The sequence below is a fragment of the Agelaius tricolor genome, unplaced genomic scaffold, assembly GCF_023055355.1.
Source record: "Agelaius tricolor isolate 1412-34295 unplaced genomic scaffold, bAgeTri1.0.p SCAF_8, whole genome shotgun sequence".
Lineage (NCBI taxonomy): Eukaryota > Metazoa > Chordata > Aves > Passeriformes > Icteridae > Agelaius > Agelaius tricolor.
This window is the reverse complement of record NW_027269268.1, coordinates 6718939-6739039: the sequence shown is the minus strand read 5'-3', so window position 1 is coordinate 6739039 and position 20101 is coordinate 6718939. Positions and strand designations below refer to the sequence as shown.

Below are 20101 nucleotides of genomic sequence, written 5' to 3'. Positions count from 1 at the left end.
ACCCTTCTGGCAAGAGGAACAATCCAGAGGCTGCTTTCATGACCTCTGCTGTAGCTTTAGATGCCGGCACAAAGCAGACTTGCCTGGAGCAATGCCTCCAACCTGCATTTCCCAGCACTGCTTTCTCTAGTCCTTCACAGCTTGTCCATGCAATTCCAGAAGATGCCTTACCGTCCTGCAGGATGCTCTCTGTTGAATGAGAATTTTACAGGAACAGGACACATCAACTTGGAGGAATTTAAGTCAAAATGCCTCCTCATAGAAGCCTCAGTCTAATGATCATGAGCAATAGTGTGGTTGTAGCAAGAAAATGGCAGAGAAGACCAAATCCCTCATCCCTCTCCTGACATTGTTCTGACAGGATGCTGTAAGTTTTGGTCTGGGAGACTGGGGCTACCCCATGGAAATAGGAACAAAAGATATTTGGTTTGTACGATGCTGGAAAGGGCAGGCCATCAAATCTAAAGTAAAATACTCTTCATTTAGTCTCATCATGTGCTACATTATCCCTGAGCTTTGTTAGAACGATGGCAGGGCTCTTCAAACAGCTTCCCTGGGGAGACTGCTCTGCAGCTTAACAACCTTGCACTGGAGATGTGCAAGTGTAACCAAGGGCAGAATTTAGTCTCTTGTCTATTTAACGTGTTTGCTAGGGACTGCCTGTGTTCCTGGCACTTTATAATAACAGTAATATAAATGCATTTGGATTATAACCAAATGGAGAAACTATGATTTAGCCCTTTACTGTGTTGTAATTCCCAAATGCATCAACATTTATTTAAGTGCAAAACAGTCTACAGTTTACAAATACAAAGCTGCGATTGTCTGCTTTAAGGGTTCTGTATGAGATTATGATTCAATACAAAACACAATTCAGTGTCTGAAATTTCATTTTTAATGGCAGAACAACATCAAAAAAAGTAGCTCCTTCTCCATATGCAGTCTTGCAAAAAAAAATATATCCCAGGGACTTGGCCCTTTCTAGTCATTTCTACATATATAAGTGCTCATCTCTTATGCGCGTACGCACTCGCACATAAATCAATGTGCTTGCAGACAGACCATATTTCATCTTGCCTTCTAACCTCCCGCTGTCAAGATATTTCCACAAAAAATGTAACAAATAAAACTAACAGCTCCTTTTTCCTTGACTGCCAGAGTAATGTAGGGGACTACTTCTGTACAACCAAGCTCCTTCTGCTCTGTGAACAAGCGCAACTGCGCAGCGTCTGCTGAGGCTGCCTTTCTACCACACAACCTGCTCACACTAACTAAAGGATCAACGGGAAAAAAAACAACCACAGCTTTGATTTTAACTACAGGAAAAATTGTTTATCTTGATAAGTCACTGGAGTTAATCAAAAGCTTTTCAATTTAATGCACAAAAAGGGAAATAAAATGTTTCAGTAATTCAATACAAAGTGCTAAAATTGCCCGTGACCTCTGAAGTGCTGTTTTATTGTTTGGGTGGGTTTTTTTCCTCTGCTGTCACTGGATGGGATTATGGAGAAGCAGAAATAGAAAGTGTTGATGATCATGAAGAGAATCTTCATGTTGTAACATGTGGCAAAGTTCTCATTTGCCATCAGTTTTGCCTAATTATGTTTAATATCAGTTATTTATAAAGTTATATTTAAAAGAGTTTTTCTAACCCTTTACTGAAAAACTGTTTAGGTTCAATGAATTAATTTTCAATTGATGACAATTAGCAGCATTTTGAGGACTTTCTTCCCCAGAGTTCATAAAGTATTTCCAGATAGTTAATGGGCTTTTGTTTTAAAAAACAAGCAAAAAGTTTAAAAGCTCACCCACAAAGGAATAAAACAGACAACAGAGGAAAAAAATGTGACCTAAAGGATAAATAATTTTATCTTGTTTTCCTTTTAACAAAATTGAATTCAAAACCATTCTGTTTATTAAAGACATATAGCAAGTCATAAAACAAACATCTTAACAGTCTTAACAGAATTGATGTGCACAATTCAGTTTCATTAAGTATGAATTTAAAATATGTATTTCAGTTTAGCTTGATATTCCCTTTAGACCAACACCTCCAACACTTATATACAATATTTAAGCTGCTCCAAAGCAATCAACAAGGACTTTGTAAAGAGACTAACAAAACTACATTGTAAAACAATTTGAAATAGTCTTAAATGTTGAAAAAAAACCAACCCAAAAACAAAGGATGTGTTCAATGGAATCTAAGCAAGTTGTTGGAAGTACTGAAAGGCAGAGATTCAGTACACAGAGGTAGCTCAGTAAGGGTACTTGCAGTGTTCTGATTATTTAGCGTTGACACAACCGCAGTCAGCTACTGTCTGCTTGAACTCCTGCTATGTATTTTGAAAAGGGAATACTGCCTCTGGGCCTGTTGTCTCACCATTCAAAACCAACAGAAAGAGTCATTGATTTCAGTGGGATTGGGATTAAGTCTTTATATTCTCTGGAAATTCAGGTTTATGAAAGTAGAACATAAAGAAACCACCCTGAGTCTGGACACTGTCCCCTGCTACAAGCAGGGTTTTAAACCCAGAGGAATTTTTCCCCATATGGAACCAGTTACCACTTAGAAAGCTTAAGGAAGTGGAACCTTGAATTTCCTGGCAGGCCTGTTGGTGGATCTGCCTGTGCTGCCTGGGGATGCACTGATCAAACTGTGAGCTCACTGCCCAGTGGGAAGAGAGCAGAGCCCTGGGGACATGGGCAGTGGGCAGTGTCCCTCAGCTCTCTTGCCTACTCAGCAGGGAGAGCTTGATCCCCCCTCCAGGGAAGGAAAGAAGGTGGCATGTGCCACCTCCCAAACTTTGTCACATGGTCCTTTTATTGGTGTGCCAGTTCTGAGCAGGGTGATGCTGTCAGCTCCCTGCAGTTTCTCATACAGATGGCAACAGGAAGTGGCCATCACATAAAGCACCGAGGATTGGTACTAAATTACTTTTTTCCTGTTGTTCACAGGACTGGGAGTAACAGACTAGGTAAACCAAGCACATTTTTTGTTTTTCAGTAAGGCAAAAGGATATGAATTTCACATGCCTATTGTCATATAGAAGATCTTCAGCTTGTGTAAAGGCTTATAGCCTTATCAGAGCTCTTATCTACATTTGCTAGAGACTTGCTCTGAGGTGTTTGCACTCAGCCACACCTTTAGCTGCAATGTTAACCATGACACACATGGAAGCTCTGTATTTATATTGATCCCACATTGACCTATTCCTTTCCTTACTTAATATTTTAATGCACAATTGCCAGCACAGTTTTTGCAGAGGGGCACACCCCTCAGTCTGGACTAGAGCATGTTTCTGAAATCTTCATCTCCCAGACAAGATGTAGTGCTGGCTGCATGTTTAAATATATGCCTGCATTCCTTTCTCTTCAATGCCTAGAAATAGTATTTTGTATTCTTTTTTCACCTAAGTTTATTAGAAAGAGTAATATTATTTTTTAAAAAGTTGTGATTGATTGTCAAATGAGCTAAGATAGTGTTTCTGTTACTTTAAGGATCCTTTTAATTAGCAAAAAAATAATAAATTGTCAACTTTCTTGTCCTCATAAGCTACTCTTCATTACCAATGCAGTAATAGAGAAAACATAGCTTGGCTTATTACAATAAAGGCTCTGTTTCAGCATCCTAAATTCTCTGTGCAGGTCGCTGTGCATTGCACAGGGGGAAGGTGAAGAAAAAAAGAAAACCAAAAATTAATGTTCTTTAGGGGTAAATGATAAAAAGATCTCCTAGCTGCAAACACAAATACTTCACTCATAACCCAAGCACCAGACCATTTCTTTGAAGAAGCTTATGAGGCATTTAAGATATACAATGGCACAATATCATACAATGGAATTGAAAGAATTTTTTGAGCTACCATTAACTTTGAAGGAATGTCTAGACAACTGTGTCAACAAATGCAAATAATTCATGCTTTTCAGCTTCTATCCATTGGATGGCCCCATGCTGAGTATACACAAACTCAGAAGAAAAAGGCATGTCACAGTCATATGACTAGGGAGTGTAACAGAGTCACACAGAAATTCAAGTCAATCTCAGAAAAAAAAACCTTCAGAAAGCTCTTCCCCAAGAGAAGAGCTGGTAAGCCAGCAGTGGGATAGGCTCCTGGTCATTTTGGCTAGTTCAAAACAGAGACTTGCTGCTGGTGCACCCTGGCTTCAAAGCAGGGGCAATGGAAGAACCAGCTGTCAGTCATGACCATTCACTTGGTTAGAAAAATAAACTAATGGACTCCAAAATACTGTACAACCTCTTGCAGCAACCAACAAAGTGGCTTCTGAAAACAATGCTTTTGCCAAAATGCATCTGTAAGGCACTTAACAGGTATCTTTTAATATATATATATATATAGATATATATAAAAAAATAAAATATGCACTAAAGCAACATTCACAAAACCCAACTGTGTCAATTGTCCGTGTGTACAGTATAGTACATATATACATTCACTGTGACACAGGCCATCTCCACAATTATACCTTCACGGGTGCTTTGGGCTGCCTGGTTAATTTCAGTGCCTGTGAACAGGAAACAAAACAGTCACTTTTTTATACCCTTAAAAGACAAGCAACAGCACAAGGTAAGAGTCTCATTTATAAAGGGCAGCAAAACACTGTGTGTACTTCTGAGTGGCTGATAGAGGAGTCAGCGAGCATCCGACAGGCTGTGGGCTCTGAGATGATGCTTGTGTCTCATAGCCCATCAAAACCTCCCCTTGCACAGAGAGCCTTACAGGGGAACCACAAGGACTATGGCTACAGTGCCAGTGAAGGAAGCAGAGATGGGTCTCAGGTGCCTTTTACAGAGTGACCACTTGGACCCTACTCAAACCACTCGTGGCACAGCTAGAGGAGCTTCAGACTCACTTAAGGAAAGACAGTGAAGAAAATGTGTGCCAACACCTTTGTGTCCCTGGCTTCCTTCCACATGGCTCAAAGCCTGCTCAGAGGATAATCACTGCTGCAGTGGTGGATGTCATGCACCTTTGATATTTATACCCTCCTTTCTGAGAAAAGGTAAGAAATAGCCAAAGTCCATCAGCCCAGAGGTGATCTTATGCAGGGGACACTTGACACCTTTGTAGCTCCATTGTTGCTGAGGAAGAAAGAAACCTCTTTCTTTTTTGACAGCAGGGTCCAGCTCTGTGTTCCTCACAGGGCTGGCCAATTATGGTGGCTGAGATATTTATTCAGTGTGTGACAGAAGTTCAGCTCAGTGCTCATGCTTCCATTTTGGCAGGAAGCAGCCTCTCTAAGTAAGGAGAGAAATGTGATAGGCTCAGAAAGCATTAGGTTTTCAGCTGCTCCTGGGCAGCAGTGTGGGCACTGGGAGGGGTGCTGGCTTTTGGTGTGCTCAGCAGCAAAAAAAGTCTCTGTGCCTTCTTAGGTGGGACAAATTGGCCCAGGTGAGAGGAATTTAGACAAATTAGCAAATTCCTGAAATTTCAAACCTCTGTTTTTCTGAAGGAAGTCTTTTGGGTGAAGAGCCCTGACAGACTGGCATTTGTCTGACTTCTTGTTTCCAGCAGGTTGGCTAAACAAGGAATTTTCAGTCTGAGAGATGCCTGATGGGGCTTCTTATTATAGATATTAACCTTTAATATTGTACACTTAAAGCTTGTAAGCACTGCTTGAAAATCACTCCAGCACAAATGTAAACCCTTAAAAAAAAACCCCAAACCTTTAAAAATAAATGGGATATATTCCCCTCAGAAACACCAGCATTTAACTATTGTTAAATCCAGCCCTTGGAGATTAGACTTTTGGATATTATTCAGCAAGAGACTTTGGAGAGAGAGACATCATTCCACACTTTGTTTGGGGAAACAATTTTTTAACTTTGTAGTTTGGCAGATTCTGCTGCCATATTTACAAAGTAGAAATACCTTAGTGTAGATGAACCTCTAAATATTTAAATTCAATTTCATACAACCCGATCACATGTACTATCATAATTAAGTAAGAATGTCACTGCAGTTGAGTACTGTGACTGGATAACTGCCTCCCCCTGCAAGAGAGATGCCAAAATGAAGCCAAGGTGTTTGTAGAAAATAAACATCAAGGGTGATGATGACATGTTTATTTTCAAAGCAGGAGACCATTATCCAGTCACAACATTCACTTCTATTATACTTATTGCAACTGTACCAGAGCCAACCTCATTGATTTTTTTCAAAGAGTAATTAAAATAACATTTGTGAATAATACAGAAGACCAACTGAAGAAACTGCAGCAATAGAACAACAATCCCCCAAAGTGGTTCTACAGTGGCATTACAGTCTGCTTAGCACAGGAGGTTTATTTGATGCTTAATGAATAAGAAACTAGTGCTGGTGAACTGTAAATCTCTCCAGTACTGCTTGACTGTTCTGATGCTCTGTTTAAAGGCTGTTTTAATTTGCAGCAGCTGACAGCAGCCCCTAAAGGCCATTACTGCCCTGAGAATCAGGGAGGTCTGGATGAGCTCCAGTCCCACTCCTGACATGCTGAAGAGAAGTCAGCATTGCAGGGACTGTTCTGTCACCAGCAGCACAAACTTTAGGCTTTCTTTCTACAGGAATAGCATGGAATTTTCTTTACATTACCGGTAAAGTCTCCTGATAATTTCTGATTAAAAGAAAAAACATAATTTTCAGACTGATGGATAATTGCCACTGGATCCTCCGATTTTCATTTTCAGATACTCAGACCAGTATATATTAATTAGGTCTGATTTCTGAACACAGTTTCTGAAAACTGAGAGTTTTCCTGCTTTTTACAGTTCAGATAACACATGAAAATCACTGATTTGGGATTTTAGCATTCAAGATAGCAAGGTTACTTTAGTGGTGTGAAGCTGTAAAATGACAGCCACTGGGTTTTGCTGAAAATTGGAATTATGAGTGTTGGCAATAAAATTTCTCCACTGCTAAGTGGAGAATGCACGGTGCTGATGGAGCTGGGCTTCCCACAGTAGTTCTCACCGAAAATGGCTGCCAAAGGTTGCTTCAGTTGCTGCAGCTTCTTGATCTTTATTATCTCAGAACATTAAAAGACAGCATTAAATTCGATTTCATGGACTAGCTTTTGCAGGGTGGTTATTCTGAGAACCTGACCAAAGCCACTGCAATCATTTTACATAGATCACAGAATGGCTGTCAGATGCCAATACCTTCAATTTGTACTGAAATAAGCATAATTTGAATCAGTGATGTTGATTCCAAACCCTCTAGGTTATAGTCTATAATCCTACAAGTTATCCCATGCCTTAATTTTGACATGAAATGGGATGACCCAGACTGCTGTGGACTTCTTGCTATTGTAAAGGGTGACACAAATGGGGGGGGGGAAGGGGAAAAAAAGTTTTCATCCTGCTTCAATCCAGTTCAGAAAGTGTCCTTATTTTACCTCATTTCCCCAGCTCCCATGCCAGCCAAGATATCTTTGTCACTTCTCCATAAAGGAGATCCAAAGCTGTGATTATTAGTCAGCTAATGGATGGAGACATTCTTATGGGGCATATTCTGAATTCGTAATTTGAATGAATTTGTAACTTGAATTAACTGTAGAGGTCTAACTTCATGCTTTGGACTTTTTCAGAGTCTCTTCAATCCCCTTTTCAAGCAAGATAAAGTTCTGCACTTTTATTTTGATACTGCTGTGATTCTCACTGTTGTAGAGGAAACAAGGAAGTAGAAAAATCCCAACCATAGAAGGAACCCCAGGGAGTTTTAGGACATGTGTTTTGGTATTTTTCCCCTCACAGTACACTTGCCATTATAAATCAAATCCAGCAATCCTTACCTTTTGCCTAGAAACCATCCAGGATTTTATTGTTGGTACCAACAGACTGCCAAGAAGGATCTGAGCAGGATGATAGATGAGCAAAGGGACGGAAATTAAGGACAGGTATTCATAACCTGCAAATACTATCTTCAGCATGGGAATCCCTGCAGGCAGAAAAACAGGAGACAGACTCTCACCTCAGACTTTGAGCTCCAGATAAAAGCAAAGCATTTTATATTGCACTGACATTTCACAATAAAAAAAAAAAAACCCCAAGAGTTGAAATGTTTTATATATTAAAAATCCAACCCAAATGAGCAAGAACATGAATACAAAAAATACACGGCAGAGAAAGTTCTGTGGCAGAAAGGGTGGAGTAGGGAATGCCATAAAAGATCTTTTCTAATGATGCTAATATTGCAGTAAATGAAAACTGTTGCTGAAGACTTGATATACAGTACATTCTGCTATAGCATGACTGTTCAGTTGCTGACCACAGTTCTGTACTGCTTCTTTACTATCTCCACTCACTGGGCTGTTCTGTGTTCACATGATTGTCCTGCATCCAACCTGCCCAACTCCTGCTTGTAACCTTTGCAACCATTCTTTGGTCTGTTCACCACTGGAGGAGGGTCATGTTTTGCTTGAACATTCCCTCCAGTTGGTGAGCATCCAAATGAGAGCCTTCCCTGCTTTGACTGATCCATGAGACACAAAAGATTTAGTCAGCTGGGTGAGCAATGTGAAGTGATCCTGCCCACAAAGAGTTAGCAGCAGCTGGAGTACAGAAGTTGCTAGATGCTGGAAGAAGTGTGTGCTAAGACCTAGAGATGGGCCATTTTTTCCAAGAGCAGGAATTTGCATTTTTCCAAGAGCAGGAATTCAGCAGTGCTAATTCTATCAGATATCTCCATGCACAATCTTCCTGCTTGACGATGTGATATGTAAAAATAAGTTTATTCACTTCTGCAGTAATGAAACCAATTATGCCTACTTTGAACATATTACAGTTCAAAATTATCTGTTTAAATCTTGGAACTTTGCTAGCATGCTCCACAAAGTGCAGGTGTGGACAAAACCTGCAACCAGCTCTGTCTTGCCTGACCAGATATTTGCACAGCTGCCAACAAGAGCAGCTGTGATTCCTCAGGAGCCTCCTGAGAATGCACCTTATTTTCTCTCTCTATTTTCTCTCTCATCTTAAATGTCACTCTAGGAGTCCTCTGCCAGCACCAACCTTGACATGAAGCAGACTGCACATGCTTTTCACAGAGCTCATCTGAGTGTCTCACAGAATCACAGAGTGCTTTGGGTTGGAAGGGACCTCAAGGACCATCTTGTTCCAGCCCCTTGCCACAGGGACACCTTCCACCACACCAGGTTGCTCCAATCCCCATCCAGCCTGGCTCTGCCTTGTCTCCTTTCTCAGCAATGACAAAACATTGAGCTTTGTGCCACATACACATTTGCATTATATTTATATTACATAGGCCTGTAATTTACCTTAAATGCCCATCATACTGTTTTTGTAAACAGATAAAGGTTTTATTGCCTGTTTCCACATCTCAAATTGACCCTCATGGGTCCTTTTCTATTTTCTAATCACAGAAAAATACACTAGAGTCCCAAGCTATAAACATGCTGTATTTCTGTTTGTAAGACAGTACCTGGTGTTTTGGTAGTGCAATTTCATCCACAGATCCAAAAACATTTTAGAAAGCTGAAGAGGGCTCCTACAGAGAATCAGAAACACTACAATGACTAGCCTAAGATCACACAGAAACTAATGGCACAGATGTGAACAGAATGCATCCAAAGTGACTGAGACATGCTTTAGATAACTGTACATTTTCTGAAAGAAATAAAAGAAATTCCAGCTTAAAAGGTAAATTCTCTAGAGGAAAACTATTTCTGTAAACTAGGAAAAGAAAATTAAAGTTGTCAAATAGAAATACAAAGTACTACAATTAGCGTGACAATATAATTAGATCACTGGGTAGAAAGAGGTTCTTAATTCACAGCTTGTTTAAATACATGTCACAACAACAGGTTCCTGGAAGCTACTAATGTGCAATTAAAGTTCCTATTATTTACCAGGAAATGCTAACTGATGAAAAGAAGAAATAATAATAATTTTTGCAGGTAAGGACTAGTCTAATGGAAAGAAAAGAAACCCAACCTCGTTGCCTTTTCATGCACTTTCTGATCTTTATAATTCCAACTTTGCCAGTATGCAACTCTCTCAGAAAATATTTCGTGACAGCGATCCCCATAGTGTAGTCCCAAATGCTTGTGTCAGTAACATTACCACAAAGCTAAACTAAACAGCATGAGTGTTATTTATTTTTTAAAATGCCATCTAAACTTTTTAGTAGCAATATGTAGTAGCTGCAAGCATCAGTATGACTGCTAATGTTTTCCAAACATATAAAACCCATGCAAATATCTAATTAGGGAAAACATGCTCTAATAGTTACTTCTACCTCTTTTAAAATAAAACACAAAAACAACTACATTTTTCTCATATATATATATATATATGTATATAAGTATACATATATAAACACTTGGGAGAAAAAACAAGCACTGAAGGCTCATGCCAAAAAACACTTCTTCATGCTGCTGTGGTTTATGGAGTTACAAGCTTCCAGCAGTCTGGTTCAACTCTCTGCCAAAGACCCTCACTCACTAAATATCACGAGACCTGAATAACAAAGTTGTCTTCTGTGCTTTGGTGCTAAGTTGGTCAGCTTTGCTCAAAGTGGGGGTTTAACAAGATTCCCATCTTCCTCCAAGGACAGGAGTGGGATGGGACAGCAGCACCCCACCTGACTAGAACTACAGAGAGCTGCAGCAGAAGGGAGAAGAACCAAAGATTGTTCTACAGGTATTCCTTTCAAACAAGATCATTGGTATTCCCAGCTTTTTACCCCAGATTTTCCTCTTCCCCTTTGTTTGGATATGTTTCTCCTACCAGTGCTCCCCCATGTTCCCTTCTTCCTCCTTGCTCTTTGGTCCTGGTGTTCAGAGGCTCTTTTTCAGTTTGTGTTTTCTCCCTTCCTCCTTTTCCCTCCTCCACTCCCATGCTTTCAGCCTCCAAGGCTTTGCTTCCCAAGACCTTTGATTCTGGTCATTGCAGCCATGTAAGTTTTGGGTATTTCCACTAAAATCACTCAGCTCCACTTAGGGCAGGGGCACCAACATCACAGTCCCACTGCAGTTGAGAGAAGTCAGGTCTGTGACAGGGAGCACATTGCAGTTTTCTCCCTTTTTTGTGTCCTCACTCAGCTCTTCTTTTTCCACATTAAGCACTTTGCAAACCTGAGGAAAGCAAAGGAAACTGTTTATCCTTGACCTTCAATAGCAGCAAGGAAGAGTGAGAGAGCTGCTCTTGCAGCTTCCATTGCTCCAGGGTGTTCCAGCTTGGCTCCAAGGCTGTAGATTATCAGCCCTGGCCAAAGGCCACTGTTTCTTTATTAACCTGATCAACTGAAAGCTACTTAATCCTTCCCCCAGTCTGCACCCAGTATAGCCTCCCACATCCTCCCCTTTCCCCTTTGCTATGTTCACATTTCCTAAAAGGCCCATGAAAATATTATGCTGCACTTCACTACATTTAGTTAACTGTAAAATAATAATAATAAAAAAACCTAAAAGATTTGAAGGTATTTTAAAGATAATTTAAATATAGGACTCTTTTCATCTAGCTATCACTGCAGTAATATAAATGAAGCAAATTAATTTTAATGCTCCAAGGTTCTGATTCTGTGTCACTGTCACTGACAGGATCCAACTAGACTTTATGAGATGGCATTTGACTTTATGGAAGTGAGCACTATGCACGCATTTACAATTTTACAGGGACTTTAAGCTGTCATGCTGAAAAATGTTTATAAAACATTAATCAAAAAATGCCTCTTTAATACAATGCATTGTCTGAAAGATGTTAGAAGGCACATATTGTAAATGGATTCTTTTTCTGACTAAAGTAATTTCTACCAAAAGCCTTTCCCCACTGCTATACAAGTACACAGTGTGGAGAGATAAAGAGCACTTTCTCAGCACATTACTACCTGATCCAAACACTTGGGAAATCACTAATGTACAGCATGCCATATTTCCATGTCACACATGACACATTTGTCTAAAATTACCCAACAGAGTTTGACATTGCAGCATATTCCTTAGCAGAGCTTTCAACTGACATCTGCCAAGTAAGAACTTCAAGTTGGAGCTTTCTTCTTCTAACAAGCAAGTAAGAGTTTTCTTTTATCCTATACCCATGATGGAAATGATAAAACAATAAGCACTGGAAATCAGGGGTTTTTTTCTATTTTAATATGTTTATTTTATGCTTGCTGGATGTGTAAGCTCCCCTTAAAGCACTGTTTCATCATTTGCTGTTTTCTATCACATTGCAATGGGTTCAGAGAACTTAATAGAACATTTTTATTACCACTGAAACACAGGCCATTATCTCTCACACCCAAAGCAGAATTATTGCTAGTGCTCTACTTCCATACTTCACTGCATAGGTTTTTTTCCCTTCAATGTCTTCATAACAAACAATTTATCCTAAACCTTTATTGCCTACATTACTGAAACACATTCCACATCACAAAATGCTGCAGCATTTCTTCTCAGGAAAAGAGATTTGGGGCAAAACAGTGAGGTCATCCTAGGGCTATGGAACCATCAGCCAATCAGGATGCCAAAGAACCCTCACAATGAGGCAGTGGACATACTTGGAAGAAAAGCTTTAGCCTCTGAATTTTTACCTCTCCCTTGTACTTGTGAATGCATTTCAGACCTCTCAATTGCTACAATCTTCAAGTGCAATCCACAAAATGAATCAAGTGCATGATAGTAGCTTCTCTGATGCTCTCCACGCCACTCTCTTACTGAAGGATCCTCTCAGGCATTGATGTGAAAGGAGCATTATTGGTCCAACAGCTATTTCTTTTTTCATCTGAGAAAAGGCCTGTAAAGAGGGGCTTATATTGTGCTGAACCTCTCCCAGGCTGCCAGAGCAGGGAGGGTCTGAATTTATGCTGCAAAGACAGAGCCAAACGAGCACCTGAAATTTGACTGCCAAGTTTCAGAACAGCTCTGCTTGGAGCCCAGTGGGTGCATGGTGGGAAGGGCTGGTAAGGTTCAGCCAGTGCCCAATTTAGAGGATTAGAAAAGAGTTGTTCATGCAGAGAGCTGCCAGAACAGCAAGATACTGCTCATCTCACTCGAAAACTTTCTGAAGGGTTTCCCTGTTTCTTCCCAGGCAAATCATTGCTGTGGTTAGTTTTGAGGAGACAGAAGGTCACACACTATGCCTGTCCTCAGTGAAGCCAAACCAGGGATAGATGTTTCTTGCCCTTGTCCAGACTGTGCTATGACACACTGAGATCATGATAGAAAAAGATGCTTTTGACAAATTAACTGGATTCTTTTTCCTACATCCATGCCCTCTCCAAAGCATACCCTGAATTCAAGTTAAATGCTTTTCCCTAAGGACCAGTTTCTTTCAGGTATTGGAATAGCTAAATGATACCTGACAACCTCTAACAATGTTAATATTTGTTGGCTACTGAGTATTCCCATTCCAGCCAAAGAAAGCACCTTCCAATGTAATATGAGATCACATTACATTGCAGGGAGAATTGTGCCCTCTTGCCCACATACATGCTGTATGAAGAAGATTCACGCCTAAAATGTTCTCAGGGAAAAAAAGAAATTTTTTTTCAGTATGCTTTCATATTTCAGGTCAGTAACAAGTGTAATGGAAAGCAAAAAGCAGGCTCATGAAGTGGTACAAACAAACAAAGAGGGGGAGATTACACAAGGGACTGTGGGATGTTAAGAGGCTCTGGAAGAACTTCAGGGGAAAACTGCAAAATGGAGGCTGTCCTCGCTCAGTTTGGAGGTGTGGACCCTAATCTTCAAAACCATTTCCCTCTCTTTGGGAAAGAACAATCCCCTCACATTACATTAAATGATTTACCTCTTTGCAGGGCTAGAATTACTGGGAAGGTTCTGCCCTTAATCAGTGATGTGGCCACATACTAGCCATACACTTCTGTGGGATACAAGAATTTATGCTATGTTAGAAGAGACTGGACTGGTACAATATTTAAGTAAAGGAGGAAGAGGAAGAGAAATTAATGAGAAAGAGGATTTTCCTTTTGCTGTAACTCTTAACAAGAATTCAAAAAAAGAAGAAAACCTAATATGCTTTGAATGCTTTTGCTCATTATTTTTCTTCAGGTAACTGGCCCACTATACTCATACAGAAATCAGTAATTCAGGTGCAATGTAAATACAGCTACCAGGGAACAGCATATCTTAATACTATCAAAGTTTTTAAGGAAATAAAACTGCAAAAGATGGGAGGAAGAGAAAGAAAGTACAGTTTGTCTGTTTCTGGGGCTTCAATGGGTGCATTCAGATTGGAAGTGATGTTTAATGAACAGCACAGGCAATCTTCCCAGCTGCTAACAATGAAACATTTAACACCAGCAACTGAAGACTGGTGCCTGAGACTCCAGAACATCTCCACCTGGCTGACAATATGGTGGTAGGAATCAGTTAACAGGGAATTCAGGAATTATTTGAACGCCCTAAGTCATTTTTCATATGTGCCTTATTCTTAATTTGGCACCACAATGTGGATGTAGCAATGCTGTAAGCCCACACTCACACTTCAGTGCTTTTCTTATTGCTTGGTTATCAGCTCACTCTTCATACACACACCCCCTACTCAAAGCACCAGCAGCAAATTGATAATGAATTACAAATTTGCTATCAATAACTAAGCTACAAAGCTAAAATTAATAGAATTTAAAACCCTTTTTAGAGGTTTAGTACAGGAAACCTACTAATGAAAGGAATTCTGGACAAAGAGATGGACAAGAAACCTAAATCCACAAAGCTGAGATTTGATTAATTTGATTCTTTCCTTGAACACTACTGCCTTTCCACACACAGCTGAGGCTAAGATTTCACAGTATTAAAGCTTTGATTATATAGATTTATCTACACATATTGTTTAGAAAAAAACTATAAAAACATGTTTTATAAATTTTCTTATTATGTTTGTAAAGACAGGCAGGAAAGGTTTATGCTCCAACCTGTTTTATACTAATTTTTTAAAGCTTTTTCTCCACCTGTAACCTTGATGCAAAGGAAAATATGATACACAAATTCATCATAAATAGTAAGCCAGGAAAACCCTTCTTTTCATAAAGGAAAAACCTATAATTTTTCCTTTATTAATCTAATTTCTGTAGCCAAATAAAGAATCCATGAGGCCAGAAAAATCTTACTGTTCCATTTGGGAAGGCATTGTGAGAAAACAGCTCCCTACACCATGAAATCCTATGGGACACTAGCTCATATTGTAGAACTCTGTGGATAGGGTTATGTGCTGGCAGTGCTCATGGCAGCTTTTAGAGCTGAATCCCTGCTCCAGACTCCCAAACTCTTCTGCAAGAGGAGATTTCCAGATTTCACTGCTGCTGTTGATTTCTCACATCTTTGCACCCACTGCTTTAGAAGTGTCTGGAGTCAGCAGCTCAGACTGGCTGCCAGAAGGTGCACTGAGAGAGCAAATGTAGATACAACTCTCTCAGGGAGACTCAACATCATCTTCAATAGTCACCAGCTTTAGTATGGGTGACACCCGTAGCCTCTGCCAGCTTGAGGTAAAAAAAAAAAGGCAACTTGAGTCATGTCCAAACATGGATCTTCCCAAGGGTAACCTGTCAGCTGTCTGCTGAATATAATGCAGTTTCTTAAAGTAGATAAATTAACTTTAACTGTTTTAGGTGGGGAGGGAGAGCTCCTGTGTCATTATCATTTTACAGATGGATATGTGTGTTTACTTTTTTTTATTTCATTATAAAGAGGTATGAGCTTGCTGTCATTAAAAACCTGCAATCTGGTTTTTAGTGTCTGATCCAATTATGTGTGCTTCTGGAAAGACACACAACCAAATAAATAATTGGAGAGGTGCAACTCTGAAATGACAATTGTTATTCATCGATCACTTTCTGCAAGTCGAGATTGAGAGATGTAAACTTCAAGTGAATGAGATCTCCTGGGAGAGATCCTTCAGTTCAAACACAGTAAACAACTGTTGTCCTCTGATGCACATTTTAGTACTGCTGCAGGCAAACTTTCTAAATATTAATAAAAAACCTATACAGATGAAAAGGAAGCCCTGGGAGCTGGTACAGAATTTCTTGCCACATTCTAGGTCTAATCAAAGAAACATATGTTTCAGGTCAGAAAGGAAAGGAGATTCCCTAATTTGCTGTAGTATTTCCCTTTCTAGAATCACAGAGTGGTCAAATTTGACTAAACTGCAACAGATTAAATGTACTAGATTGTGACAGTTGTTGAAAAAACCAAGGGAGAGCCAGGTATTCTGTGCCCAAAAGCCACCATGACTCACTGGATTATGCCATTTCCTACTGTCAGACTGGTCTGCCAGCACATTTCCCTGCAAAGTTAAGACCCAGGGATGCCCTGCTCCAAAGGAGGCAAACAGGGGCAAGCCACATATGAGCAATGAGAGAAAATAAGATTGATGCTCTGACACAATCTCAGTGACCACAGCCTACCCAAAACTGTCAGTTTGACTTCCTGGGCAAGATTGGTGTGTGCAAGCAGGAAACACTCACCCTATCCTCAGTTACAGAAATCTTCTGCCTATATTTCAGTTTGCTAATATTCTGATATAGATAAACATCTCTGTATAAAACCTTGTATTAGATATTCCCAGATATACATGGTTTTGCAGCTGTACTGGAAATAGGTAACAGCCTTTCCCAGGCATTTTTTGAGGTCTGCTGAGAGAGAAGACATGAAAGGGACTTGGTGATAACCTGACTGATAACACTGGTGGGTAAGAACCAAATGTTGGCTCTAGAAGACTGCCAAGCTAAGAAATGTGACTCACCTGCCTGCAAAAGAAAGATGCTAACATAAGAAAAGTGCAGTAGATCAAGATGCTTCTGTTCTCACCACTGTCATCTCATGTAACACAAATCCCTTGGTTCTTATTTTTCCAGAGACAGAGAGAAGAATCACAGAGCTGAGGAAAAAGCCCAGACAATAACCTGCTATTCCTTCCAAAGCAAATGCTGGGCAAAGACTGAAGTGATGAGAAAAAGATTCCATTTTGGCCCAAAGAATCACCAAAACATAAAAGTATCAAAACTTAAAAAAGGTTCTAGCAGTCACTAAGCCCACTCCTGAGGGATCTCAGAAGCAGAAATGGGAGAGTTCCTAACTCTCTGGGCAGCAGTGAGGGGTCCAGACACAGCCTTTAGAAGACCCTCATTCTTTGAAGCATTCTCCTCTCATCAGCTTCCCTTCTGCCCAAGGGACAGCACCCACCAGTTCCAGCAGAGGAGTAGCTGGACCATTTTCACTTACATCACCCTATCAGATACCTGGGGAAGGAATGAGACTAAAAGCCTGTAAAAGTTACAAATGCAAATTCAAGCACTACCAATACCAAGAGGTATGACAGGATGTGGTAAAGTCTCCTGTCCAACACTCATGGGAAAATTCTGAAGGTAAAAAACAGCATCAAAAGTCTTACTCTTGAAAACTTTCAGAGAGCAATTAACCAGGATTATTTTCTATATCTTTATGTGAAAGGCAGAGGACCTTGATGAATAACTGCCTTAGAGGAAAGTTCTCTGCCAGGAGCAGAGAAAAACCACTACACTCCAAAAATACCACAGAATAGCCTCAGTACTCGCTTAGGGCAACACACATGATTTTGCCATCTTACCTTTCTATGACAGAATGATTAAGAGATGTCTCCTTTTTAAAATCACCCACCTTTTATCTTAGCACAAGTTAGAACATTTTAGCATCTTTCTATTTCAAGGAGAAAGGTGATTATCACTTCACAATAAAAAGAATCTACAATGGATTAGTACAGCATCTCAATATATTATTTATCCTGGAAAACCTTATCAGGTGATATCTGAAGAAAGCATGACAGAAAACTATAGATACCTGGGAGCAGATTGGAGCTATCTGTCAGCATGATGCCCTCTGTCCCACTGTGCAGCTGGGCAGCTCCGGGGAAGGCACAGGCTGATTAATCCACAGCCTGGATGATCCCCTCACAGACATTCCCCTCTGAATCTACTGCTGCACCACAGCAGGCTTCTAGGAATTGTTCAAGTACAGGACATTGCTCAAGTACTTGAGCAGTAAGAAACTGAGTATTTAAAAAATAAATTTGAATTAAATTAAAACAAGACAAAAGTAAGTTGGTGTTTTGGCTTTTATTTCTAGAATGAACTGTATTCTTGCCTGAAAGTATTTGGTAGGCTAGAAACTTTGATTGTATTGAAGGGCTTCATGGTGAGAGAACTGCTACATTGCTGAATCCAAATGAGGAAAAATACATCCTCCATCACAAACAATATCCCAATCTTATTATTAGGTAGGGTTAATTTTGCTGTTTTGTTTTATCAATCTGCTGTTAATCATACCTCCAATATTAATATTTGCCCTTGTGGTAGCCAAAATAGGTAACAGAACTTTGATTTTTGCTGATAAAACAATTTTACATAGTAAATACCAAGAATTAAAGCAAATATATATTTTTTGACAATCCTGAATTTTCCTTTCAGAGTTGTAACTTCTAGCTAGCAATTCACTCTCTGAAAAAAAATCAAATAATGTTCTGTATTTGGCTGCAACTTTTGTGTAAGGGCAAGCAACAACTGCAGTATTTTTTTAAATGAGCCACAGTGATAGCTTTGCACTTCCTTGAGGCCTCTTCTCTTCTCACTGAATGAACTCCAGGGAATGGCATCATGTCGGGCTTTCCAGATGGATTATGTGAAGCCATTGCTCAATGTCATTTTCAATAGCAAGGCTCATAATTAAAGGTCAAATAGTCACTTCATCTGCAATCAATCAATAGAAGAAGTACTAATACTAAGTACTAATCAATCAATGGCAAATGCACTAATAAAAGCCATGCATCAAATGTCTGCATATGTGTGTGCTCACATGTACCATGCATATATGTGAGCAGGGGGAAGGAGAGAAAGGGAACAATGTGGGGGTGAAAATGCCAGAGGCCATTGTAGATACTATATTTACCTTGGCTTCCTTGCAAATTTACATCCTGCTTCACTCTTAAGGTGAAATGCAAATAAACACTGGTTTTTCTGCATGTGTGATGCCCTTTATTCACAACCCTGCTGAAGCACCCACCTCTATGCAGAGGTACTGGCTCGTGCTCCCAGCTAAGGAACACAAAGGAACCTACCCTGTGTAATTTGTCCTTACACAAACACACCCTGCACTCTGATCTTTGAGACAAAAAGTGTGTCAACTGTTCTGTCTACAAAATAAGACCCAGCATATGGGAACAGCACTCATCTCCGTGCAGAGCAAGCACTTATTCATGGATGCAACAGTGGAAGTGGCAGTTGGCCTCATGAGCATGCACTGCATGGGAATTAGTTGGTTTCATAATATGGTGTGGGAGAAAGTGACTTACAAAAGTCTTCTCATGCCTTTCCTATTACCACTTCTAAAGCTTTAAAGCTGTCAGCTCTTCTCCCACTTTAGTTGGTGGCATTCTCAGCTCCCCAGGGAATGGGCCAGACATACCTATTTGGAGTTTCACCTGCCAAGCTGAGAGAAATCAGTTTCAAAGTGAAAGTACAAGTGTTGGGGGTCATTTATACACTACCACTGGAATCTTGAAGACAAACAAAGCAGAGCTCCACAACAGATGTGAAATGAGAGCGTGAGCTGCGTTTGTGCTTTCAGGCATTGCAGTGACAGAGGGAGAAGGAAAAGCTCTCTCTACCATAAGCGAGGAGATGATCTCTCATTGCATGGTTTGTAATAAACACCTAAGGACAAGCAGAAATGTGCCAGAACAGCAAAAGAGTAAAGGCCGAAATGCCTGTGTTTGTCTTGTTTCTGCTAAGACCAGGGTGGACAGGGAAAGATTTAAAAGTGCCATTCAGGAACAGCTAATCCTTTAAAACAAATTAGACCTACTCTGCTCCCACATTCAGTGAAGGAAAAACTGCTGCCTGCCCTGGTTAACATATCTGTTTGCATCTTCAGCTCAGGCACATACCCCATCACACCCTGGCTTTGTAAAACCCAATACTTCTTATTTTCACACAGATTTGTTTTTACACAGCTCTACATTATCTGGAGCTGGTACAAACACCAAACAGAATAAAATATCAACAGTCTCAAACTCAGCCAGCTGGAATCTGATACACAGCAGGCACACCTGGACACCCATGGAGCAGGGGTGCACACAAGACCAGCA

The 20101-nt window shown here is 40.1% G+C and overlaps 1 protein-coding gene across 1 annotated transcript in view; it reads right to left on the bottom strand.

Annotated features, from left to right (window-relative positions):
* Positions 1 to 872: 872 nt before the first annotated feature.
* Positions 873 to 20101, bottom strand: part of SLC10A7 (solute carrier family 10 member 7) — a 139764-nt gene continuing 120535 nt past the window's right edge. The window contains exons 11-12 of the mRNA XM_071431486.1: positions 7792 to 7937; positions 873 to 4527 (exon numbers count right to left, since the gene is read on the bottom strand). Coding sequence (XP_071287587.1) covers positions 4483 to 4527; positions 7792 to 7937 — 191 coding nt within the window. The 3' untranslated portion in view covers positions 873 to 4482. The remainder of the gene's footprint in view (positions 4528 to 7791; positions 7938 to 20101) is intronic.